We start from the raw sequence: 26,454 nt of genomic DNA, 5'->3' as shown, positions 1-26,454 counted from the left end.
CATGTTTGATAACTTGATGTGGGGTTTCCAACATATGTTTGTATTTTTTGTTATATTTGTAATGCATTAGAGGGAAACAAAAACTCACCAAAAAGTACATGACATAGTAGATGCTAAATCAGTATTATTAGAACACTGTAAATTGAGTTGAAACGAATTAAAATATTCTCAGGGTACTAAAGTGGATTATAATTCATTTTACCAACATGTGCAATTCCTGAGGAATAAACAAACCATGGCTACGAAAACAAAACTTGTATAATCATCCATGTTTGGAGTATGTATGAATGTTATGCATTGTATTTTACTGAAATATTGCTAAGATCACGAGTTTACCAATCTGAAGTGGCCAATCATAAAGCAATTTAATACTCTCCTGGAGTAAAGTAGTATTTTTTTCATAATATTCTCCGTAAATTCTGAATGATTTTGCAAAGGTTTCTGTCTGCATTTGATAGTAACACTGTTTAAATGTTCCAAAATGAATAAAAAATGCGCTAGCTATTTATGCATTTTGTGTAACTTCCACGCGGCAGTAGAAAGCACCCTTGGCAGGTTTTCAAGTCCGCTGGATGCTGCTACTACTACTGCTACTACCACTACCATCACCACCAACACCACCAACACTACTCGGTACAATATTGAAGAGCGAACTGAAGGAGGGGGTTATCCAACTCTGCCCCGAGACATTGCGAACCGCCCGTCTTCGCCGTCCCTGCGTTCGGTGCCCTTTTTGGGCGATACGGCTACGGGTAGAAACACCCCTCTTGGCCCAAGCGAGCGAAGGCGAACGGCAACCGTTCGGTACACACACACACCAGAGGCCGCGTGAGGCTGGAACGGGAATGGGAAGATTGAACTCCTCCCTGCCACCGCTACATTCGGGACCGTCCATCCCGGGGACCCATCCCACCCACTCGCCCGGGCTTCTCCGTTTTTTTTCCGTTTCTATGGTCGCCCGCTTTCTGTGTCATGGCTCCGGCTACACGCTCTACGCCGTAGTACGTACCGCACGCTTCGGTGTGTCTCGCTCGGCGTGTGCGTGTAGCTCCATTGCAGTCACACTTACGCCCTGTTACGGCTGTTATATTTCGCCCTTCGCCGTTTAACGGGGAGAAGTTGTTCGGAAATCCCTAGCTCGTTTCGGGGAAACTTTTCTTGGACTTTTATTGCGGACGGAAAACTGCTTCTGATTCTGATGATCTGCTGGAATTGAACTGGGGATGTTCATGTGCTGCTAGTGCGCTGGCTGGCTGATCTTTCGTTTCGTGCGAAAATGGAAAATGTGTCGTTTTTTCCTCGGAAGTTAAGTGATGTAAAAAGTTTCTTTAATTAATTTGCATCGATTGCTGTTCTTATCAAATGATTTACAATACTTTCGAAAATGAAATATTATTTGTTAAGTGACATGAGACATACAATAGTGTAAAATATCACTGAAATTAAGCTGAAATTTTATGCTGTGCAGTTACTGACCTCTCTAGTAATTAAACTTTATTGCTATAAATGAGACGAAACCGCAGTTCGAATCAAATCTCTGTACGAATTTGTTTGTCATAGAGTGAACCTGTCAAAGTGACGTTTATTTGACAGCGCTCTGAGGTAGTATCACACTCTTAGCACAAAACGCACACAAGCGGCGTGCACGGTACTACATTGTCTCGCCCACTTGTGTCTCCCGATTCTGCTTCGGCTCCTCGGATCCGATGGGCATTGCGTGGCTTGTCATCGGACGCCACCAGCACCATCGTTCGAGCGCGCACACTGTTGCCGGTGTGCGGACCGGCCGAGATGAGTCAGAATTTGCAAGACAAGGTGGCAGTACCCTTGAGCAGCGGTGGGCGGGCGGGCGGGCGGGGGTCGGCAGCTTAACGACTGGACGGATTTCGTGCCACACCGTGGTTCCATTTCGTGCCTTTCCGCCTGCCGCTCACTGCACGGCGGAATGAAAAAGACGCCCGTTTGGCAGGAAAGTTTTGTTGCTCTCTCCCTCCCTTGTTGTTGGTGCCTGCACTTCCCTCCGTTTGTTTTGCTATTTCTTACACCGAACGTCGTCACCGGGTTGTGTCCTGGCTCGTTGGTTGGGTGGACGGAGGTGATGTGTTGCCTCTTTTTTCCATGCGCTTCCGTTCGTTATTCGATCGCGCGTCCGTCGATGCGAGTGTGGTGTTGCTTTTTTTTTGTTCTGTCTCTCGACTGTGTTTTTTTGCTCTATCTCTCCCCCTTATATTCCCCTTGTCTTTTGGCTTTTTGTGCTGGTCGTGCTTGGACGTTCCTCCGGCCAGGGGGGGTTCACTTCACACGGCCCCGTCATCGAGCGTCCGGGGAGTTTCGTTACTGTGGTATTTTTCATTTTTATTTTGTTCTGTCCTTTCCTTTCGATTCCCCGACTCACATTGCGTGTCGATCGGAGCGATCCCTGCACTCGTGTCCCTGTATGCTTCTTCTTCTACTTCTTCTTCCCACCGTTATCTGCAGGGTTCGCTTGCGACAGCTTTCCCGCTCTGGCTGTTGAACATGCGCTGCTCCCCCTGCTGGCTGTGCGCCGGTTGCTGAGCTTATTTTTTTACTCCACCATCAATTTTCAGTGCTCCACACGAAGATTAATGAACGCGCAAACACAAACACACACTACTCTCTCACTCGCTCGCTAGCTTATACCCTCTTTGTCACGCATCCAGCATATGCGGGGCAACGCAAAAACTTGCCGCAAGAGGAACGTGCGTTTCTTGCGAGTCGCCGAGAGACGGAAACACAACAGCCGTAGCAGCAGCAGCAGCAGCAGCAACAGTGTGTATACGCGGCCTGCGAAGCAATAGGCAAAACAACGCAACAACGCACAAAACCGGGGGGGGGGGGGGTGAACGAGGATGACGAGGAGTGGAAAAAAGCAAGGCAAGAGAAGCAGAGAAGTAAATATAAGAAGGAAAAAAAAACGGCTGAAGAAAATGAACCGAACGGGCGGCAGCGGAAAACGAAACGACGCAACACACAACAACACAGCGGCGCGAGATGGAATTGGAATTGGTTTTTGGTTGATTTTTCTTCTCCCTTCTCAGCCACGCTCGCTCGCCATCTCGCTCGCTCGGCCTTCTTCGCTTCCCGCCTTGGCTGCTCCTTCTGCCCGTGTTCGGCCGTTCGTTTCACCGTTTTTCCTTGAGCATCGGACCGCTGCGCGTTCTTCGTGGTGCGTCTTGAGCGCTGCTGCTGCTGCTGCGTTGCTGTTGCTTGTGTTGATTATGTGTTTCCATCTCGCTCGCGCTCCAATAGGTGATTGGTGATGAATAACGCTCTCTCTTTCTCTCTTTTCTTGGTGTTTTACCACCGGTCCCTTCTCTCGTGGAGACTCTCCATCGTCTTCAAGGGGATTGTACTGTTTCAAAGTATGTGCCCACAGCCACAACACACACACACACACACACATGTACGAAAGAAAAATGGATTGGAATGAAATGCGTTGCTCGATAGAGAGCAGAGGGATGGAAGAAGAGAGGGGAGTAGTATAGGTAGGGGTGGACTTGTGGGGAAGAGAAAGATAGAGCGTGAGAGCGAGAGAGGGCAGCCAGTGCGCGATCCGGCGTTGATGGCGTTGATGTTGGGGTCGCAAGCGTGTGCTTTTTTTGTATTTTGACAGTGGGCGACCGTAGTGAAGGAAGGAGGGGGACAGGGCTGTGGATGAAAGATGGAAGCGGGTGAAACATCACGTGGAGTTTTGGATCAAGGGGGAAAGTAGGCTATGGAAAAGAGAGTCGCTTGCCCTGGCTGGCGTGTTCGCTTCGCCCGCGGAACGGCTGAAGAGCTCGAGCTTGATTGTGGAATGTAGGCAGCCGGACCACGGGCGAAAGGCAGGGTTGGCAGGCAGTCGGTGCCGGAGTCGGGGGGGGGGGGGGGGTAGGGTTTTGGGGGGAGTTCGAGAAAGAAACACGCTGACGCTAAGAGGAGGTGTGGGAGGGAGAAGGGTGTTGGGTTGCGTGACGGCACGAGGAGGAGGCATGGATTTTGGAATGTTTCAACGCATAGGGGTGGGTCTTAGGAGGAGCTGTGAGTGGTTGGGCAAGCGACGGGCGGTGGGGTGGCAGGGCGGTGAAGCGAGGTGGTTGTAGGAGGGAAAGGCAACATTAAAACAGCGCCAAGAAAGAAAAGCAACCAGGTTCCATTCGCGCTTGACGCACGGGAAGGAAATGGGAAAATGATCGTGCCGATTGGAAGGGTCGCAGGGAAAAGGGAAGCGCACTGGGCGGGGGGGGGGGGGCTCGGCGTAAGGTGCGGAGCCATTGTGCGTGAGCCCGTGAAGCAGCCGCGATGTTAGAGGGCAGGTATAGGTGGTGAGCGTTTGGTTCGAGGTCGAAACACAAGGGAATCGAACGAGAGCAGCCGTGGAGGCGAACGAACCGAGATATCCTTTTTTTTTGGGGGGGGGGGGGGGGGGGGGTTTTGGAGAGGGAAGTGGGTGTTTTTTGGGGGTGGTAAGCATCGTTTGGGCTCCGGGAGGCTTTTCGGTACCGTCTTTGTAAGGACACGTGGAAATGTGGCTGCGCACGATGGCGAGGGAAAAGCTTGTAGGTCGCGCAGTGTAAGATAACGAACACGGTTGATGGCTTGAGGATGAGCGAGATTTGGAGATCCCGGAACTGTCGCCGATGTTTGTGATGGTTTTTTGTTCGTTGTATTTCGTCTGTAGTGGGTGGTAGAGACTGTGCTCGTTTTCGTTATTAGAACATGGGAAGGTCCTAATGGAGATTTTTCCTTGCTATGATACAGTTTTGCCTTTAACCTTTATTGAAGAAGGTTTTAGCTATATTATTATGGATGTATAAATCTTGGAATAAATGTTTAAATCAAGTAAAAAAGTATACTTTATATATTAGGCATTCATACAATTGGAAACAAAATAAAAGAATTTAATAAAATATGAATATAATATAAAAACACTCCAACAAACATTGAATTACGAGAAATCATTTAAGGAACAGTAAAATAAAATGCAATAAAATATGAAATGAAATTAAAATTTAAGTAAATCAGCCACACAAATTCGAAAAAAATAACTATTTAAAAGGCCAAATATCTTTTTTTAAAGATTCAATTAAAACAACAGTAATCAAACCCATAGCAATATTACACAATGCAACAATGTACAACATACATGAAATCATGACAAAAAGGTGGCTTATTTGATTATAAACACTTATTTTGAAATACTTTAGCAGAGAAGGTTTATTTATTACTTTATATTACTTCTTTTTAAAGTGTTTTTTTTATATTTGGTTGTTAATGTTTGTGTATTTTTTCTTGTTTTTCTATATCTTCGATTTCTTCTTTTAATTTTCCACTTTCTTCTTTTTGCTCATTAAAAACTACCATACGTCATTGGTTTGCTTGGGAAACGATCCACACACGTCCGTGTAGAAAAACGTCCAAATCAATACAAATATTAAATATTAATATAAGAACAACAAATTGGGCTTTAAGAAATCATACTTGAAAGGCACACAATGTTCAATATAGTTCAAATTGAATGAAACGGTTGTTTTTTAACGGATGTATTCTTAACGATACATGGACCCTGTTATATGTTTTTGTGATTTACGATGCAAATTCGCACATGTACAAATGCAAATGGTGCAAAAATGCAAATCAAATTGACATAATGTTTGATTTGTTTAGAAACTGTATTTCTGTACCGAAACATTGGATCTTTCGATGTGAAACATAAGCCCAAACTTTACTTCCGCCCTTTCTACTCCGGTACAAAAGCCAAGCGGAACTTGTCAAGTAAGAGCGATGCGCTGCTACCCAGGTATGCTCGCTTCATGCTGCACTGTTCCGGTAGTACAACTTCCCCCGGACGATAGGCACACTCGTAAAACGGTGCGAGACAAACGTCGCCCTGGGACGACCAGTGCGCGAGGGCAAGTGAGAGGGCAGCGTAGCAGTGACCAAGAGACCGCAGCGCGCAATGCAGCCGCTTTGCGATAATCACCGTGGCCTTCTCGCGTGAATAGCGCCCGAAGTCCGTTGCGATAGTGCCTTATCGCGTTGACCGTTGCCATTCGAAGGCGAAGACGGGCGTTCTTAGTGATGTTTGTTTGAATCAATCGAATGTTAAAGTATCGACCAACGTCTTTTTTCGCGATTTGAATTTTTGCGCCAGCAACTAACGCTGTGACAGTTTTCCAACTACGCGTTAGTGTACCTAATACTTACCCCTCCAGCATACGCACAGACACTTGGCAAACGAAAACAAACCCATTCTCGATCACCGAAGACTGATCACTTTCGAACCGAGACCGTCATATCCCAAGCACGCATCCCAGTCTCGGGTGACGATCCCCGGCCGTCCAGTCTTGCAGCTTCCGTGGCAGATGTTTAGTTCCGGAAAAAGCCCTTCCGCCCTGCCTTACCCAGCACCTATTCCGGGCACGGTTAAGATGAGGGTTTTTGTTGTGTTTTGTCTACTTGCGTGCGTGCCTGCGTCCCCCTTCCTTCGCTATTGCTTGGGTGCTGGTGAGTTGACGTTTCGGTAAAGATTGTCTATTTTTTTTTGCTGCTGCTCTCCCTTCGTTCTGTTTTCCGGGGGACGACAAGAAGGAACCCACACCACTCTCCGACCTTATGCCATCGGTGAAACCATTTTCCTTGCACCACAAAGAGGGAAAATGTGTTTTCAGAGGGAGAAAGATGGAAAAGCTACGGTTGCTGTTGCTGTGTGTTACATTTTCTCCCTAGAAAGAAGATAAGAAGGGAACTGGCAACAGCAACAATAGCAACGAAATGAAGCAGAAGAAGAAAACCCGTCCAAATAGAACGTTGGAGGAAGATTTCGCCTACAACATTGTGCCGCCCCCGGGGATAAGCCCCGGTGGGAGAGGTAAGGTTTGAATGGGACACATTTTTTTCTTCGCTTCTTCGCATTTTCCCTCCGTCCTTTATCGAGAAACTGCGGCGACGACCTTTTTGGCGACTGACTGAAATGAGCAGGCAAAGGGAAAACTTTTCCTGATCTCGCTTTAGAGTTTGGGGCGCAAATGGTAGGTTCTAGGAAAGGGATGGATGTTCAACCGACATCATCGGCGTCGGTAACGGATCTGTGCGATCTCATCGGACGAAAATGCATGCAGATACAATTAATGGAGGCGCGCGCGCGCGCACGCGTTTGTGTGCTCGTGTACAACACACATACGTTTCGCACCATCCCGCTGCTAGGAAGAGCTCCCACGTGGTTGAATTTCGAATCTATTCAATCGCCAGTGGCAGATAACGAGATACAGCAGTTTTACTTTGAACAATTCAAATCGACCGTTAAGAAGTGGAATCGTTTTGGAGCGGAAAACGTGTTCCTATATGAAATGAAATATGATGTTTCAGTGTTGAGTCTTGGGGAAATATACTGGATTGTAACAAATATTGCGCTATTTAAAAAAAACATTACCGGTGGTTCTGTAAATGATTACAATAAAAATGAGTTCAAAGGTCACACTTAACACAAACCATCTAGACAATGCTCATATGGATAAATGTTAAATGAAATATGAAGTATACAAGCAAAAACATTCAAGCAATACATAAAACAAGCTTAAATCAAACAGGGATCTAAATCGTCATCGTACTGAAAGCATTCTAGAACAAATCGGGTACGGGCAATAAGAACCAACCAAAGTAGTCCACGGACGGCTACAGATGACACTAATGACAGTAATGACAAGGGGATTTCGCAGCCGTTCGCTTCAGGGAAGGACCGAAACAGGTTGCGTGGCCCCAAAAACTGCAACATTTGTTTCGATTCGTTGCAATTGCCCTATTCCTCTGGTTCGTTTTCGCCTCTCGCTCGCTCTCCTTCGCTCATTATCTTTTGTGCATTTGTTTTGCGGCACTATGCGTTTCTTACTTCGTCATTGGCAGCATCGCGCGAAAGGACTTTACTTTGACGCACAACATTTCAAATCCAAGCAAGCAGCTTCGTGGAGGATGCTGCTGAACTTCTGTGGGGACAGAAGTTTTGGCTTTTCAAGATCTCATCGTTATTATTTTTATTCACCTATATGTGTGTGTATTGTGTGTTTGCGACTTGGACCCAGTTGCGGGACCTCTGCCAGAGTCAGAATGCCCTCTTTCCCTCTCATCGCCCTCCCCCACTGGTTCCGGGTGAGTCAAAAAGACGGGCACAGATCCGTTGATGTCCTCCTTCCCGGTGTGGTTCCTACTGGTGGAGCAGGTCCGTGGTAGAGGAAGCGAGAGCGGCAACAGAAAAGCGGTGGTCGTTCAATCTCTTAAGAAGACTGCGCCTCTGTGTGCTGCTGCTGCAGAGGTGCCCGCGTCCGGAAAGTTGCAAAGTTGTGGGACCCCGTACACAGTGGTGTGCTTTTTGCTGTTGTTGTGCTGCTGTGTTGATTTCTCCCCGAACTCTCCCCCCCTTCGCCACTTGCTAGGCGGCCAAGGCAACCGTGGCAAGAGACCGTGGTTATCGGAGGCTGTTGATGAAGAAGGGAAAGGAAGAAGAGAGGAAGAGAGGGGTGGGGCGGAGCGACACCGATGGGTTTCTCGATTGAGACAGGCGAGTTCTTCTTCGGTCCGGATGGTCGGAGAGCTATCTCGTAATGCCCCCGCACTTTGAAATATGCCGTTGTATTTTAGTGCGAATGACGTTGGTCAGTGTGCAAGGGAGCAGCGTAGGGAATGGAGAGCGCTGGGTGACGAAGAAGTGGGGTGGTCTCGTTTCCTTGCATCGTCGTCGTCGTGGTCGTCGTCGTCGTCGTCGCCGCGTTGATGTCGCTCCGGTCCGTGGCCGTGTCGTGAAGAGGGCGAATTCCCCTTTAATATTATATTTCCCTTCCATCGTCGAAAATGAACCACCGCCGCACCGCGCCTCGCTAATCCCCTCGCGTGCGCGCTTCATCAGCCATTCCTTTCACCCGTCGCGCGGTGTCTCCGCGCCCTCGCGCATAAGCTCTTCACATTTTGTGTGGTGTGTTTCACTACAAGCGCTCCAAGCCATCATCATCGTCGTCGACGTCGTCGTCGTCGTTGGCGGCGGCGGCGGCGGCATCGAGCGGTTCGTTCGCTTCGGTCGAGGTCTCACCGTCCTCCCAATCCAACCCACTTGCCGCACCAAATGCCCGCGCCCCGCACGCAATCGCCTCCTACGTTTGTGCTGATGATGAGGCCATGGCTGCTGCTGCTGTTTCTTTTTTCCGCTTTTGCCCGTTGTTCGCTAGTGTACGGTCGTTCGCCGCGAGAAGGGCGAACGGGCTGAGCTGGCCGGGTTGGACCGGGCTGGCTCGGCTGGCTGGCCTGGCTGGCTGGCTGGCGGCTTGGTTCGGTTTGGCTTGGGCTGACACTGGGCCTGACGGTGCCTGTGTGTTCGCCTGGGCCGGGCCGAAGCAGGAAAACAGCGCACACGAAGCGCTTGAAGTTGATGGCAACATTGGCAGCCATTGGTAAAATAGCATCAGCGCTACGAGCGACTGTACCGGCAAGCTCTGGCAAGCAGTCAGGCAGGCGGGCAGACAAGCAAGAGAAGAGGGCTGCTGAAATAAGGGACGGAATGGTGCGGCAAAACGCTCACTCCGTATCCGCCATCGATCGCCGTTGCCGTTCGTTCGCTTTGTTCGTGTTGTGTGTGCCCCGGTCTCACTCTGTGGTCGGTCGATGTGCTTGGTGTTCGGTGCTCTCGGTGCTGTGCACCGAGCAGCACACCGTAGCACACCAAGGGCTCTGGCACAGTTGGGCGTTTGGTGCGTTTGCTGGTGATCAAAATTTGGAACGCAAACCAAGAAATTATTTAACGGCAAATATGTAGAACAATTTTTCAATTGGATGGATCACAGACCCTTAATAGATGCGCTATTTATTTTTTATTCGTTATGGTTTTGTGAAATATTTTTTCATGATTTTTTTAATTTTAAATATGGTTTGGACTGGAACACTAGCTAAGCTAAAGGAACTAAATTAAAATTTCTTTGTCTATCTATATTGCACAGCTTTGAAAAATCTAATATATCATTTTTAAGTTCATTTTGAAACAATTGTAAACAAAAATCTTTAATATAAGCATCACATGATAGCAAAAAGTTGAATATTCCACAAATATTGCAATGAGCCGTTCAATTGCTTCCATTTTTTTAGTTTTCAATGGTCGTATCTGGTCACGCCTACTCGAATCGTGTACTAACCGGTGCCTTTAAATATGGCCGACCAGCGCGGTTTGTATGATGGCGGGTCATTTGAATACAAGTATGATTACAAGTGATGGACAATACCAGAAAAGTGTCTTATTTAGCGTTATTTAGCAGGAAATAGAACTGTTTTAAAGGAAATTTGCTAAAGGACTATCATATGAAAGTCCAGTTTTTCATAAAACCATTTCCGCGCGTTTATAGCAAAGAATTTAGTTTGAGATTTTGTAATAAAATATTACTCAAATAAATAGATTGATTTTATCGAATATTGATTTTATGGAATATTTAAACTCGTAAAATAGCGCATTATAGAGGCCGTCGCTGATAGAGGATATAAAATGTTTGTTAAAATGTTTTCCTAATACAATCAAGCGGTAGACCATTCATCCCAACTGCGCCAAATATCCGCTTCATTTTGACCGGCACGCATCGCAGCCGAGTGTGCCGCATACCAAAGGCGAACACACCAGCAGCAGCACACACTCCGGTTCGGCTCCGGTGCGATTGTGCTCTTGCCCCGCACGTTGCTTCGCAAGCCCCCTTGACATACGCAACACAGCACAACGCTCTGTGTTCCGTTCCGTGGAACTTCGATTCCGCAGCCGCTCACTCTCTGCTGCTGCTGCTGCTGCTGCTGCCGCTGCTTGGTCGAATCGTGTCGTCGTTGCTTCATTCCGCGTGCGGCTACCCCTTGTCCTACCTACCTACCTACCTACCTACCTACCGCTTCGAACCCATCCACACACAGCTGACACTCGCGTTTTCCCTTCATTTTGCCGTGCCACACCGGAGCACACACCCTGCTGCTGCTGCTGCTGCTGCCGCCGCCGCCGCCGCTGCCACTCTCTCATCGTTCGTTCTTCTCTCCCTCCGTTCGTTTGCTGGGGTTGCTGTGTGCCGCTTTTTTTGTTGTTGCTGTTGTTGTTGCTGCTTTTGCTGCCGTTGTGTGTGCGCCTTCGTACAGAAGACCCCCGAGATCCGGACGGATGGGAGTCGAAGCGAAGGGTAGTCGACGACCGTGCGAGCGTTTCAGGCGTTCGAAAGCGCTGCAGTTGCGCGGCCCTCTCTGTATCGAGATAGGTGAACCAGCACCACCAGCAAATGCGATGCGTACGTGCGAGCGAGCGAGAGAGCGAAACAAACCAAAAAAAAAGTTGTAGGGTTTTTTTTTCCTCCGTTCGCCAGCCGTTTGTTGTTGCCAACGTATCTCGCTCGCACACGGAGCAGCGCGCATCCTGCTCTAGCGCTCTGACAAGGGTGGAATGTTGGTTTTTTTGTTTCGTAGTCTTTTTGACAGATGCCTACTCGGCAATGGCAATCGCTTGCGTGCTGCTGTCAAATCTCTTTTCCCTGTTCGACCCTTATCGTTGCGTTACGCCATGCTTCTCTTTCCGCTGTGGAAGGTTTTTCGTATACAAGAACAGAAAGGGATAGGGAAACGATGGTGCTGCGTACACAGCGCGTGTGGGGGAAGGAGATGGCAGCGACCAAAGTTTTTGTTCAACGATGCGTTGTCTGTGTGTGTGTGTGTTTGTGATTCGCATTATTTTTGGGGTTGTTTTCTAGTCGAGTAAGCGACACGTTACAGCACGAAAAGAAGCACACACGGGGAGAAGGTTAAGTCGTACGTTCCTGCTCCTTCTGCGGCTCACGCTTGATGTGTGCGTATGTGTGTGTGTGTGTGCTCGAACCGTTCTCTTTCTCGTCCTCGCGCGTCGTCCCAGGCTCTGTGTGTGATGTGGGTTTCTGTGTAGCTTCATATTATCCCGCATCCTGCATTCGCCGCTCCCTCCTGACCCTTATGTGAGACATTTTTGCTACACCCTCGCTTCGAAATGGTACGAAATGACACGCTCTGTCCTCTCGGTCTCTCGCGCTCTCTCTCTTTCTCTCTTTCTCTTTCGCACTCTTGCATGGTCGTAAACTGTGCGTGTCCTTCCTTTGCTGGGAGGATTGGAATGTTTTGCTCTCGGTGTCGAGTTCGAGTCCACCCGCTCTCCCCGCGCATCGAACCAGCAGTGGGTAGTATCAACAATGCAGACGCCGTTTTGCCTACCCACACGTAGCAGAGCCACCTCGAACACATACACACCACAGCCGCACACATGCTCACATGGGGATGCCTTTCGAATCGCGCTTCTGGACGACGGGTGAAAAACTCACCAAAAGCCCCACGGGATGCGTGTGTGTGTTGTGTGGGATTGGGGTGGAAAATAGTCCAAAAGTGTTGTCGAAAGCGTGCACACACATACGCGATATGATTTGGGCGCAGAATTGGGCGCCCGCTTGAGCGGGAGGGGCTCACCGTGGGCAGGCGGCAGTGAGGCGGCAGTCAACCTGTCAAGCGGCGGCCGGGGTGTGCTGGTGGGCCGAAACGAAGCGTTCGAAGGCACCAAACCGGAATATAAAACATCCACACAAACTCTTCGGCTTCTCCACCCTTTTCCACCCCGAGCCAAAGCTCTCTCGCACTCTCTCTCTCTCACTCACTCTCAGTCCCTCCTTGTACTGGCCAGGGCGGCCTTCATGGGCCGCGATTCTTTCGATCCTCCAGGCTTCTGTCTCATATTTTCTGTCCATGGTTTGTTGTTTATCCGTTTCATGCAATTTTTTGTTGTCTCTTCTTCCTTCTCTCTTCTCGCTTTATAAATTCTCGCTTCTTGACAAGCACCGCCACCCTTGCGATTCTCTCTTCGCAACACACACACACACACACACGCAATCTGGGGTGGCGTGTGTCCTCCTCCGCACCTCCCCCTATCTAGTACATTGTGCAGCAGCAAGATTCGCGGAGGCAACTAAAACGACCCAAAAATAAAAAAAATAAAAACACACCCCGACAAACCCGAAAAATACGCAACCTTTTTCGGGCGGGGGTTTGGGTGCACGATTTTGTTGTTGTTGTTGTTTTGTTGTCCTTTTAAGGGTTGGGGTGGCAAGGGGTTGCTTGATGGCGTGCGTACGTGTGTGCCCCCTCCATTGCACGGTTCAGAGACAAAACGCAATGAGAGACTTTCCTCCGATGCGAATTACTCCGATGGTTTTCCTTTTTTCTAGGGTGGCATGCAGAAGGGACACAAAAAAAAGCAATCCTTTCCTTGTCGGGTTGATGCGGTGGGTGGTTGTTGGGTGGTGCAAATATCGTAATTTCACCTACGTACAGTTCTCTTCTTGAGGTGGCTGTGTTTGTAGTAATCCTCCGTCCCTAAGTAGGGTTGCACTTGGTGCAAAAGCATTTTGGCGGGCAAACGCATGCAGCAACCATGGATGGTGCACCGCCTCACTGGGGACGGCTGTTTTTTGGTTTGGGAGACACAGGAAGTGAGGGTTGAATTGGTAGTGGTTGACTTATTTTGATCTCAATTGTGTCCCATGTTGAGGTAAGAAGAAGCAAGTGGAGTTGTTTTGATATTGAAACTAGTACTTTTTTGTCTGTAGGTGATCACCTGGGACTGAGGTAACAAGTTTATAGTTTTACATTTTTGTAAACAAAAATGTTCAGCCTGACTACAGTAAACCAATAAACCAATTAGAGCAATAAGCAGCAACGCTCCAGTTACCTGTTTATGTCTCGCTCTCATAAAGATCAAATTGACAAGAGGATCATCGTGAGAGCGAAAGGATCGCAACGAAAGGAATCGAGCCACAAAACAAACCGAATTTTATATTTGCGCAATTTTGCCACTTGCATGCTCGAGTTGGCAACTCAGCAACGGTGCCAATTATTGGCGGGAGTTTGCATCAGTTTTGACGGCTGGCAAGCAGGAATATAAACAAAAATTGTTCGCCACAATTTACCATCGCTCAAAAGTCCCACACAGACTCCCAACCAACCAACGCTTCGAACACCCACACGGTCTGTTTACCTGGCCGGTGTGTCGTAATGGTGAAGGACTCGTTACGGGCAGCAACAGACAGGATCGAGATTGGGTTTTCAGTTTTCCCGGCCGTCTACCTGAGCCCGTAACAAGGACGCGCTATGGCAGAGAGGATATATACGTGTGGGTGCGTACAGACCGATGATGATCGACCGGAATGCTCATGCACATGGGATCTCGACGGTCCTTCGGGAAAGTGTATGTTTGGTTTGTTGCCTTCGCTTCCTTCGCCCTTTGGGGTGTCGATCCTTGCGATCCTTCCGATCGCCGGTACCGTTTTCCGTCCCAAGAGAGCGGAGGGATTAGCAGCAGCAGACCCTGGAAAAGGTCGCTATCCATGCGGTGTCCGATTTGCCTCCCCTGTTTGGCTCTGTCCGGTGCGCCGTGTGGCTTTGGGTCCCGATCCCGTCCGGAATGTGCGTGCGTGTTCGCCCGCTTCGGCTTGTGTACCGTGTGTGTACCATCTTTTATCAGTATCCTTGCTGTAGATGTGTTCTTTCCTCTAGCTCCTGACAGCGTGCTGCAGCACTGTGTGTGCGGGAAGCCTCACCCGCCATCGCTTGTATTTTTTTGTGTGTGTGCTGCTCTCGCTCGCTCTCGCTCCCACTGTTCTACTCAGTAACTGCGAACGGTGCGCAACGTTTCCTTTTGTGTTATTCGAGCAGCGCCCGTTGGTTCGTTCGTTCGTTCGTTCGTTCGCTTGTGCTCCATCTCTTTCTCGCGCGCGCGCTTTAGCATAGCGAACGCACGAGAGCAGTGGCGAGAGCGCCATTTTCGTTCGCTCTCTCGCTGTCCGTACGCTCTTCGTGTACGCCTCGCTGTGGCAGCGCTTCCTGGAAGTTTTGAACGCGCTACGGCAAGTTTTACCTCGCCGGCGTTCCAACGATACGCACGTACTGTACGCGCGCTGTAAACGCGAAACCACGGGTTGCGTACGTTTCTCACATTCGAGCGCTCGATTTGCGTACACCAAGCGCGCGCTTTCCGATGGGTGATAGTTTTGCGATCTTTGCCGTGTTGTTGTAGTGCAAAGTGCAACGTTTTCTGTGTCGGAAAAGTGTGCAACAGTGCAAAAAGCAACGAAAAGAAAAGTTCTTCCTGAAATGGAGAAAACCAGCAATAAAGCGTCCAATACACACTGTAACTGTTGGTGGTGATAAGAGTAGTGCTCATCGCTTATAAGTTAACGTTTACGAGTTTTGGGTTTCGTTGCTTCGGTTACTACTTGGTTGTGGGCAGTGATTATTGTGAGCGGTGTTGCAAAAAGGTGTTGTGCTACAAAAATTACCAAATCCATCATCATCACCTTTACGCGGTCGATATGCGTGTACGAAACTTCTGAATGTGCAATTTCAGTGTGATACGATTGCCGGTGCATTGCTGCATCGCCGTACAACTGTCATCGTTCCGTGCGACCACGAGTGCAATACTGCCTTCCTGCAACGGCCAGCCCACTGGCGCAAACTGTCCTCCGGCTCAATGTGTATCATAGAACATCCTCTTGGCGGCGGTTTTGCTGTAAGTGTCTTTTCGGTTGGGTGAAACAAAATCTTTAAAACAAAAAGCTTAAGTTAACCATTGTGCCACCGACTTGAACAGAAGAAATGCAGGAAAAATGCAGTTTCGTTGTACCTTAGTTCTGGAGTTGGTGTGTTTGTGTGTGTCTTATGTGGCGCGAAAGATGCAAAAAGGCACCAAAATGCTTCCACTTATAATTCGTTCTGGGGTTTATGTTGCGTTCAAAATGATTTGCGTGGTTCGACAAAGTTTCTCAAAGTGCCTTATTTGTTCCAAAGAATGTATACAATTTCTTAAAGTCCAAAGAAGTTATATTCTGAAGTCTTTTTGTGGCTCTTTGTATGAAGTATGTGGTATGCTGAAACAGTGGCCCGTAAACGAACAAGCCGTGCATTAACTGTGGTACAAGTTTCCGCTCTGACTATTGATGAAAACTTATGGTAAAGGGAGGAATTTTAGGGTGAACGTTTTTAAACAATTTGGCGATGCATCTGCGCCGAGCTGATGCATGTTTTGTTTTTGCAGTTCGCAAGTTTGATCCACTGTTATCAAACACCAGCCAAGCAGTGAAGACGCGTGACGTATGCCAACAACAACAACGACAACAACACGCATACAAACGCACAAACAGAGCTGTGCACACACCACCATGCAACGTCCACACCATAAACCGCGTACACCGCGTATCCCACCTCTCCCCTTTGGCACGTTTGGCCAAGTGGCTTGATGAAGCTTTTTATGCTTCTCCATTCAATGGTCTTCGTGCAAGTCGGCGGCATTTCTTGCTTTTTGCCAGCGCTCGTTTCCACCCTTCCGTGCACACTGTGCCCATTGGGGGAGGCATACAGAAAAGCTGGAAAAGGGGTAACGAAGAAGCAGACAGAGAAAGAGAGAGAGAAAGAAAAAAAACAGGCACAAACCTTCATCAAAAGTTAATTTCAAGCGAGATCTCCCAGACCCCGGCCCAGGCCAAAGAAACGCACCCAGAGGCCTCGCCGTTGTATGTGCGCCGTATCTAGCTCTCCCCGCCGCTCTCCCTCTTACATAAATTCGTTGGGCTTTTCTTTTGTTGGTCCCCTCTCATTCTCTCCTTCTGCGTGTCTTTTGCTGTGTCTGTGTTTCGTCCCAAGTTTATCCGCCCTTGCCTTTTGCCGCACCGTTCGTACCTTTTCACGGGTGTTGCTTTTTGCGCTTTTGCTTCAATTCCACGTTCCATCGTGGACACAGCCATACACGCACACACACATGAGGAGGTAGTGGTGGTAGTGGCGGCGGCGGCAGTGATGTGGATGAACTGTGTTGCCATGAAGAAAGCGGCGATCGTATGGTGTGTGTGTGCGTATCCCTTTTGCCATCCTTCCAACCCTTTTGCTGGTCCACCCTTCTCTCCAAAGAGGGTGGGGGGAGGTGGGGGCGAAAAGCGGCACATAAAGAAATGAGAAATAAAAGCTCCCCCTCATACAAACCCGGGGAAGGAAACGATCGTGAAGGAAACAAGCAAAAAAGGGCAACGAGAGCAGAGAGAAAGAGGGAAGAAAAATCGTACGACGATAAAAACGGACGGCAAAAGGGTTGGCGGGGTGAAGTGGTCGGGTGGTGGTGGTCGGGTGGACGGAGGGTGTATGAGAAAATAAAGCTTCTCGAGTGAAGCAAAACCCGTTAACTATTTTTCCTCCGCCTTGGGTTTAATAATCTTTTCCTTCTTTGCTCTCCCTTGCCTTGCTTGCATGCTTTGCCTGTCAGGTTGCTATAGCAACGTGTTGTGGATGCACCTTCACCGCAGGGTGGCCAAGGGTTGGGGCGGGTGAGGAAGCACACGAAGAAGGGAGGGGTCGCTCGCGCGGTCGCTTTATTTCCGTGCGCTCGATCGCGATCTCTCCCGATCGATGAAGATCTTTCACCCATTGTGCGGCTAGAGAAGAGGCAACAAAAAAAAAAACGCTACGGAGAAAGCAGCAGTGAGATTATGAGAAAAAATAATTCAAATAGAGAGAGAGAGAGAGCGCGCGCGAGACTTTGGGAGCAAAACTCCCGGGGAAGGGGACGTGTGGGGATGGAGGCTGGAATTCGTTCGGTACCGCTTGGCAACTCCGCGCCGCGCTCGGCGAACGACCTGTTGTGGTGAAGGGTGGCCACATTTTCGTCATCAACCGTCGCTGTGCCGCTCTTCTTTCTCCTCCAGCACACATGCAGACGTTATGCTCTTTATTTTCCCTAAAAATTGAATCCCGCGCTCGCCCAAGACGTTGCCCGTCTGCAAGATTTTGCGCGACTGCGCAAGACGCTCCCCCGTAGCTGTACACAAGCACAAACATCTTCCGAAGGCGTGCGGACTCACACCCCGTCCGCTAGGGAGGCAGTTTGGGAGGCATAAAAGATAAAATTATCCCGCCCGAGGAGGATCACCACGAGGTTTTTGTGTTCCGTTTTCGTGCGGCACGAATGCGCACGCGCGATCGCTAGGTAAACAACAGTGACGGGTCCCAAAATGTGCCTCTCCTTCTATCTCTCCCTCTCTATTGAGAATGTTTCCTTGGATGTGCCAAAAAGACGATCACTAGTCGCAGGGGAGGATGGGGATGACGTGGGTGGAAAATGTTTGTGGAATAACACGCCACAAGGGAAGTGGAAGGGATCGCTGGTGACGTTGGGTCAGATTTTTGGTCTAATTCTGGCCGATTTCCCAAGGGTCGTTCGGTTAAGATGAGCAGAGCGGTGGAAATAGATTACAAACTTTGGAAACGACCTTTTATTTGTGATAAAAGCAAAAATTTAAAGCAAACCAAAAAAGCGCTGAATTTTTAATAAACTTTCTTCAATTTTTATAACCAAATAAACGAATGATTTGTGAACAGTTGTTAATACAAATCAGTAATTGTTTGAACGCAACCCCTCTAACAGTACTAGAGCTCTACTCTTTTCGACCATTTCCTTCGTTTGGCCCCACGAAAGACACGAGTAACCGAAGTGGCAAGGCTGTCGCGACCGTTGTAGCTGACCGTTTGCCTAGTATAGAGGGAGTTTTTTTATACACTCACACACGTACCGACTGATGACGACAGACCTCCCCCACACCACCCGACCTGATGAAAACTCCCCCTTTGGTGGGGGTGTGTGGGAGGGTGTAAGATTGTGGAACAGAATTTTGGCGACGCCATTCGTCCGTCCGCGCGCCCATGGGGGAAAAGAAGCACTGGGCTGATGACCTCGTGGCCGTCGTCGTCGTCGTCGTCGTCGGTACACGCTTCTTTTGTCCGGCTCGCGGCATGAGCAACACGCAATCGTGGAGCTAGGAAAACAAAAGAAGAGAAAAAAAATGAGCTAGCAGCAAAAACACCTAAACAGGTCACGCAACGGCAAACCCCGACAACGCGCCCGTTCCGATGGAAAACCATCCGCGCGCCCGATTGGTGGAGGAAACCGTTTTTGTCGAACCTGCCGTGCGCCACCCGACCCCGAATAAGGGGGTTGGAGGGGTTTTTCTTTCGTTCGGCAAAGGGAGAGAGGTCTGTTATGTAGGGCGTTGTAACAGTTTGTGCTCTGGCTGCGGGTAAGGAGGTCTCAACATCATGCGAGAGATCCTTGCAAGGACACGTGGATGTACCTTTTGGTGCTGTAAATGTGCTTGAAAGTTTGCGGGAAAATACCATCCACGACGAGGGAACATGTGGAACATGTTTGGTTATTTTGTTTTCTATTTTTACCAAACAAAAAAACTTTTCATCTGCTTTTCTTCTACCTTCGTGTTTCTATTTCTATTTCCTATTTTTGTGTTGAGCTTCTTAGTCATTTCCACGGCAGAAGGATTGGTGCGCTGGTTCTTGGCCGATATATGTGTGGCGTGCGTAAGATCGCGTGACTCGTTCGAGGTGTGCCTATCCGACGATGGGCCCTATAGATCCTTTCCACTGGGCGAACGAACAACGCTTTTCGTATAATTTTGGCCACTTTTCCTGCTGGTTCGAACTGCTTCAAACTGCGGCTTCTGACGTCTTTTCGTCACTTTGCTTAGGGAAGAGTTTTGGGGAAGGTTTATGAACTAGTTGTGCCAAAAAGCACTTCTTAGCTTTAGTGAGGTTCCAACCGTTATTTAGATGGTGTAACACGGTGGTCTCTTGATTGATTAAACTGGCAATGGAAGCACACTTAGGTACATTCGTTATGCAAATCGTTCTCTCTTCTAGAGCTGTTGGAAAAGTAATTTCCACAATTTTCAGCCTCTTCCGATGCTGTTTTGAGCACCGAGGTACTCAACAAGTCTGTTTTTTTTCGATGTCAATTAACACACTGTTTCATATTGGAATAATAACCCCTAAACAACAAAACAAAACAAAAAACTCCCATCAACAAACGAACACATCGCAAACGCGCCAAGTGCAGGCGGCTACCTGTTGAGAAGACGATAAGCCAAATAAATGTGAATTGCCAATCGGTTCAGTTAGCGAATTATGACCCTTGTCTGGTCGTGCAGAGAGAGAGAGAGAGAGGGGGGCAAAGACCAAAACAAAAAAAAAATAGGTAGCCTTGCGAAGCGTACTCTGGGTTTATTGCACCATTCCGCCCCGTTCGTCCATCAATTCACTTCACGGTGGCGAAACGGGGTGGTAAGGGCTATAGGAAGAAGTTCTCAAAGAAAGCCAAATTGGCAACCCCGGAAAACCACCCTGGTGGTGGGGGTGATGTGATGGACCACCCCCCTCGAATCGGTTGTAAACACGTCGAACAGCCGTACGATTTTTATGATCGTTTATCGTTTTGGTTAATTTATGTGATTATGGGCATGCACTCACACACACACACACACACACGGGCGCGTGTGGAGGCGAATTTGGTCGGCATTCATTCATAATTTTGGTTTCGCTCGTTTTCACTCCCATTCATCGGTTCCTCCCATCCTGTTGTGGTTTTTTTTGAGGAAGGATGGGTTTATTGCCTCTTAACGTCTGATTGACACCTGACCGCGTGTGTACATCCAAGCGGAGTTGGAAGCACCCATCGTTTAATTATACTTGTTTTCGTATATGACGCACTGCATTATACTAATTTTGCTTCCCTTTTTTTCTCCCATTTAATTATGTTTCTGCAGCATTCGACACTAAAAATGGGACAAGACACGGAAGCAACAACGGCTCCGGCCATCAGCAACAGTATCATCGACGGCAGCAGCACGGCCATCAGCAGCAGCAGCATCACCACCACCATCACCACCACGACCAATAGCGCCAACAGCAGCCCCACCAGTGCGACACTGTGTGCCGGGAGCAAGCGCAGGTATGAGGAAATCTGCACCAGCCCCGCCCCGACCGACGGTGACATGATCGTCGATGTGGTGGTGCAGCACGAAGCACCGGAAGCAGCGTCCCAAGACGCACGAGAAGAGCGGCAAGAAGAAGAAGAAGAAGAAGCAAACGATGGTATTAAAGCCTGCAAAAGCCCTCGCTACGATGACGAGATGCAGCAGCAGCAACAGGAGCAAGACGCACACACCGCAGAGCAGTTCTCGAAGGACGACGAAAGCATTAGTACAACAAGCGCGCCCAGTGCGACGGAGCGCAGTAGCATAAGTAGTGTAAGCAGCAGCACCCTCGCGGTCACCAGTCCCTTCATCACCGCCTCGCCAACGATCCTCAGCCCGACGGCGCCGATTCTGCTGCCGGCAGCGGGGCCGGCCGAGCCGGAGGAGAACGCAATCGCCAAGCTGGAAGCGGTCGCCGTGCCGGGCGAGACGGCCTGGAACTGCGAGCCGATCGTGGACAGCATCAGCAAGCTGCAGGCGGTGGCAGTGCCGGGCGAGGCGTGGGGCAGTGCGGCCGACAGTACCCGGTCGACGCTCGCGACCACCCTGCTGGTGGCGGACGATCTCGACGACGACGAGGACGACTTCGAGGACGAGTTCGACGACGACGAAACGATCCTGCCCGGCTACTCGGCGATGCGCTACCCGTGCTCGCCGAACCGTGGCACGACGGTCGCGTCGATGGCGGGCGCTGGGTACGCCAGCCCGGCCTACCCGAAGCCGGGCTACTTCCCCGAGCCGTACCAGAACTGTGCGCGTACGGGGGCCGCCAACAACGGTGCCCAGCAGTACGCGAACCGCGGGTACGGTTGGGCCCAGCACGGCTACTACTCGCCGCCGTACGAGGCGCCCACCGCCCAGCAGACGATCCGGTGTGCGGAGAACGGCAAGAGCTACTTCGAGCTCGGGTCGGCCAACTACAGCAATGCGGCGGCCGGGGCGGGCGGTTCACCCGGTCCGATGGTGGGCGCCGCTGCCATACCGATGGGCGGAGCTGCCCAGCAGCAGCAGCAGCAGCAGCAGCAGCAACAGCAGCAGCAGCAGCAACAGCAAGGACCGTTCGGTGCGCCGGGCGTGATGGCCGGTGGGCGACCGATGCATCTGAAGCGGTGCTGCGACGGGCGCAACATGTCCTGCAGCAACAAGCAGTGCTACAAGGAGCGGCGCCTAAAGATGATGAACCTGTCCATGTTCAAGCTGGCCCGGTTCCGGCAGGCCTCGGACCAGTCGCTCTACCGGTCCGTGCTGATCTGCAACACGCTCAAGTCGATCGAGCGCGAAATCGACAACGAGAACAAAGAGTTCAACCAGCACCATCAGCAGCAGCAGCAGCAACACTTCCAGCAGCAGCAGCAACATCATTACCACTTACAACAGCAGCAACAGCAACAGCAGCAACAGCAGCAGCAGCAGCATGCAGGCATGCATCATCAACTTTCACCGCTGCAACCTCCGCCCCCTCCACCACCATCAACGCCATCGGCCGGTGCGCCTGGTCCGGATTACTTCGGGCCACGTGGCGGTCGGCAAACGGCGGCAAACGGGTACGGTGATCCTTCCACGATCACGATGCAACTGTCGCCGTACGATCAGCAGCAGCAGCAGCAGCAACACTCACAGCAGCATATGCAGCTGCACCCCCTGCACCACCATCACCACCTGCAGCACCATCATCACCATCCTCATCCGCAGTCCCAGCAACATCAACAACAGATGCAGCAGCAGCAGCAGCAGCAGCAGCAACAGCAGCTTCACCAGCAGCATCACCATCTGCAGCTACAACATCAGCTTCATCCTCAGATGTCCCCGCATCTGGGCAACAATGGCCATCCACACCCGCTGAAGGATCCTCAATCGGGACGGGCGACACCGTTCCCGGCGACCAGCGCCAACAGTGCGGTCGCCGTCGAGCTCTCCCCCATCAGTAGCAATAATGGCAGCAGCATCAGCAGCAGCAATGCAGGCAGCAGTACCAGCAGCAGCACCAGCAGCAGTGATAGTGGCGTTACCTCTTGCACCACAAACAGCGTTAGCGGCAGCAGCAGTAGCAGCAGCAGCAGTAGTAGTGCCAGTAGTAATCTTAGCAGTAGCAACAGCGGTACAAACAGCAGCACTTCCAGCACGTACGAGCAGCTAGTTCATCAGCACCATCAGCACCATCATCAACAGCAGCAGCAGCAGCAGGAGCAGCAGCAGATGAGCGTCCTGCATCACAGCCATCTGCACCATCATCTCGACGCGGATGCGAACGGGTTTGCGGATGACGATTGTACGCGCCCCATCAACTGGGGCTCGGTGCTGAGTCTGTCCTCCCAGTCGGCGCTCGATCCGCTCAACGGGAGCGATCTGTTCGTAACGTCCCCGACCGGTGCCGTGCCGGTAGTGGTGGACGATGATACGAGCGCCCCGACGCCGAGTGTCGTCGATGAAGCGTCGACCTCCGCCAGTGTGATCCACCCACCGCAGGGTGCAAACGCGGCCGACGAAGGTGTGACCGGAGCGGCTGCAGCGAGCGGGACGGACCCGGCCGGGAGTGATGGCACCGTCGGGGGGAGTAATTCTAATGGATCTGGACCGAATGGCGGCTGTGCTAGTGCGGGAAGCGACACGTCCGACGGTGTGTCGGAGCTGGCAGGCTCCGGTGTAGGTGTCGGACCCGACACGACCACCACAAACGGTACCAGCAGCAGCACCAGCACGCCCAGTGGCAGTAGTACAAATGGACCGGCGCCCGGCAGCACCTCACCGGGACCGTGTGACGTTGATGCGGACGTCGACATGGAGAGTGGAGCGTCCGGACCCGGTGCCGATGGTGTGGAAGACCCCTCCGTACCGGCCGCACCCTCGGCAACGGTCGCGGACGCTAGCCACGAGCGGTCCATCTCGCCCAGCTCGACCACAACGCTCACCTCGCTGACGACGCTTACCAGCAGCAACAGCAGTGCGCGCGGGGACGCCAGCCATCTGACCACACTGAGCAGTGCGGCCTCGACCTCGCCGCTCCTCTCGTCCTGTGCCTCCGCCCTGCAACATTACAGCAGCTTGCAGCATCATCAGCACCAGCAGCACCAGCAGCAGCACCACTTTCACCACCAGCACGGCGGCGTACCGGCCAGCACGCTCGGTGGCTCGAGCTGCTGGGAGTTCGCGTACCTGGACATGGATCTCGGCACCACGCACGAGCTGTACGACATGTTCCCGAGCTGCTACAAGATCGCGTCGTTCAACACGGGCGACCACGTGGACGTGCTCGGGCTGAAGGGCCCGATGCTCGAGGGCCCGAGCAAGGTCGTGTGCGGCGACAACGAGATGGACTCGTTCACGACGCACATCATGGTCGGCAGTTAGTATTGAACGGGTGCAGCGGTGCAGCGGCGGGCCGCCGGATCCCGCTGACTGTTGGGGTGGGTGGGTGTCTGTAATTCCGTGACTGATGGCTGTGCAAATGACGCGGGAGACGGCATTTTCGGGGCGTAATGGTTCCTTATAAGAGTTAGTGGAGTTAGGGTAGACATAACGAGGGGAGGGGAGGGGGGAAAGATGGCCTCGCCACAACAGGGACGCCACGGTGCAGCTAGGGAAGGGTTAAAAAACCGTTTCTGCTATTACTGGTATTACACTACTTAACTACTAGCTACTAATTCACTACCACCAACAAACAGCCACGACTATCCCGTGCTTTGTTTCACCTTTCGGCTCCACCAATCACAGGTCGGTTAAAAAAAAGCCAAGAACCAAAAAAAACAGTATTTCCTCGGTGTTGAATGATGATTGTGCCATATAGCCAGTCAGCGAGTAGTAGTCGAGAGCGCACGAGAACACGACGCGCGCCCCAATCCCTAATCAATTCACTGGTTCCTCTACACTTTTTTGTTTGTGCTGTGTCGTTGCGAATCAATCCTGTCTCCATTGCCAGACAGCCTCGCTAGGATCACTCTCTAACACACACACACACACACACTCACACACAGCTCGGTAAGGTTTTGTATTTCTAGTCCACAGTGATATGAATCGTTTACACTGCTTTGTTTTAACTCGTTGGCTGGAAATGGGGCTTGGATCAGTGCTCTGGTATTGTGGCCAAGACAAAACAACAAAACGCTTAACAGTGTGCGTGTGTGTGTAGCAATTCGCGATGGCTGGATGATGGCTTTGATGGATGGAGAAGCAGAAGAAGCGTGTTAGACAATTCCCATCCCCGGTTGGATGTTGTAGCTGTTGGCTTATTTGTTTTTGTATTATTTAAAGTTTTACTGCAATAATACTACTACTACTACTACTACCCTTACAACTACTACTACCACTACTACGGAAAGCAATTTGGGTTTTATTAAGTCAGAACTGAAGATGAAACGATCTAAAAGCATTAACTAAAACGTGTTCGTCGTGCCGGCAGCGGCAGCAGCTAGCGTTTGCAAGTACTAATTCAAATCGAAAACAATCGGAGAAGGTGATGTATTATAAGAGCAGACGATTCTGTGGCGGGAAAGTGAAGCCAAGCGACAAAGAGCGAGATTATATGTATTTGGTGGTAAGGAGGTTTAGCGCATACCGCAACCCGGCATAATACCAAGCAAGCAACAATTACTAGAGTGAAAAAAGAACAACGCCGTCGTGGGGCGGGCCGAGAACGATTTGATGTAAACGATTTGATGTTGGTAGAGTGAAAGTTTAAACAAAAAAGCATGTAACAAACCCCGTAGGGAAAGCTATATGTGTACGTGTGTGTATGAGTGTGCGTTTTTAGCGTTCCACGTGTTGAGGTCGCACTGGACACACGCGGGAAGGCATTTTAATGCAGCAGCTCTTAGTGTGTACAGTCTTGAGATATAGTTGATAGCGTTCAAGTTCGAGTAAGAGGCGACAGAACAAAAAAGAGTAATTTATTGATCTATAATTATACCTATATATATATACAAAATCACACACATACACAGACCGGTATATATATACAAAATCTTAAACAGTTAAGCTGTAAATATAAGAAGAGGGATAGTGTGGAGATAGTGTAGAAGTGTAGCGAAAATGGCTAGCAAACATTACTAGCAGCGCAACAAACAATTGCGAAAGAGAGCCCCACTGCTTCAAGCGTGCCGATGGCGGCAGTCTTTCGTTTCACGGTTCCCACGATGCGTGTTCGGGGCGTGATCTAAACAAAAAACGCCGCAAACTCTTTAGCAAAAAAAGAAAGAACAAAACTTACAAAAAGAAAATTAAAAAAAAAACGAAGAGGGAGAGAGTAAGTTGGCGAAAGTAATAAATGAAGAAAAAATACTGCAAATATTTAATTCACCTTGTGTTTTGTTTATTTTTTTTAATGATTATAGTACGATAAGAGATCCGAAAACTGTAGAAATAAATGGTAAGCTTTGGTGCTTACCATGCCATCGCCATCGTCAGGGCACTCACAGTCCAATGGAAACGTGTTTGGTGCTATAGTAATGATTCGAAGCTCTGATTTTGGTTCAAAGAGTACGACCAATGATTGGAAAATTAATTCAGCAGTAATTTTATTCATATTTGAATATTTTTTAATTCCATTTTCAAACATTAGAAAACTTGGACGCCAACGTACTAAATTTGA

General features: G+C 50.0%; 1 protein-coding gene across 3 annotated transcripts in view; it reads left to right on the top strand.

Annotated features, from left to right (window-relative positions):
• LOC121603399 overlaps positions 1 to 26,158 on the top strand; it is a 49,080-nt gene extending 22,922 nt beyond the window's left edge. For 2 of the 3 annotated variants that reach the window (XM_041932050.1, XM_041932049.1), the window contains one exon: positions 20,661 to 26,158. In XM_041932050.1, coding sequence (XP_041787984.1) covers positions 20,676 to 24,218 — 3,543 coding nt within the window. In that variant the 5' untranslated portion in view covers positions 20,661 to 20,675 and the 3' untranslated portion in view covers positions 24,219 to 26,158. Of the gene's footprint in view, positions 1 to 14,735; positions 15,575 to 20,660 lie in introns of those variants that run through there. The other variant, XM_041932048.1, reaches the window with a different exon arrangement.
• Positions 26,159 to 26,454: the final 296 nt, after the last annotated feature.

Source organism: Anopheles merus, chromosome 2R (assembly GCF_017562075.2).
Source record: "Anopheles merus strain MAF chromosome 2R, AmerM5.1, whole genome shotgun sequence".
NCBI classification, from domain to species: Eukaryota; Metazoa; Arthropoda; class Insecta; order Diptera; family Culicidae; genus Anopheles; species Anopheles merus.
Note: the sequence above shows the minus strand (reverse complement) of the source record. Positions and strands in the feature narration are given on the sequence as shown.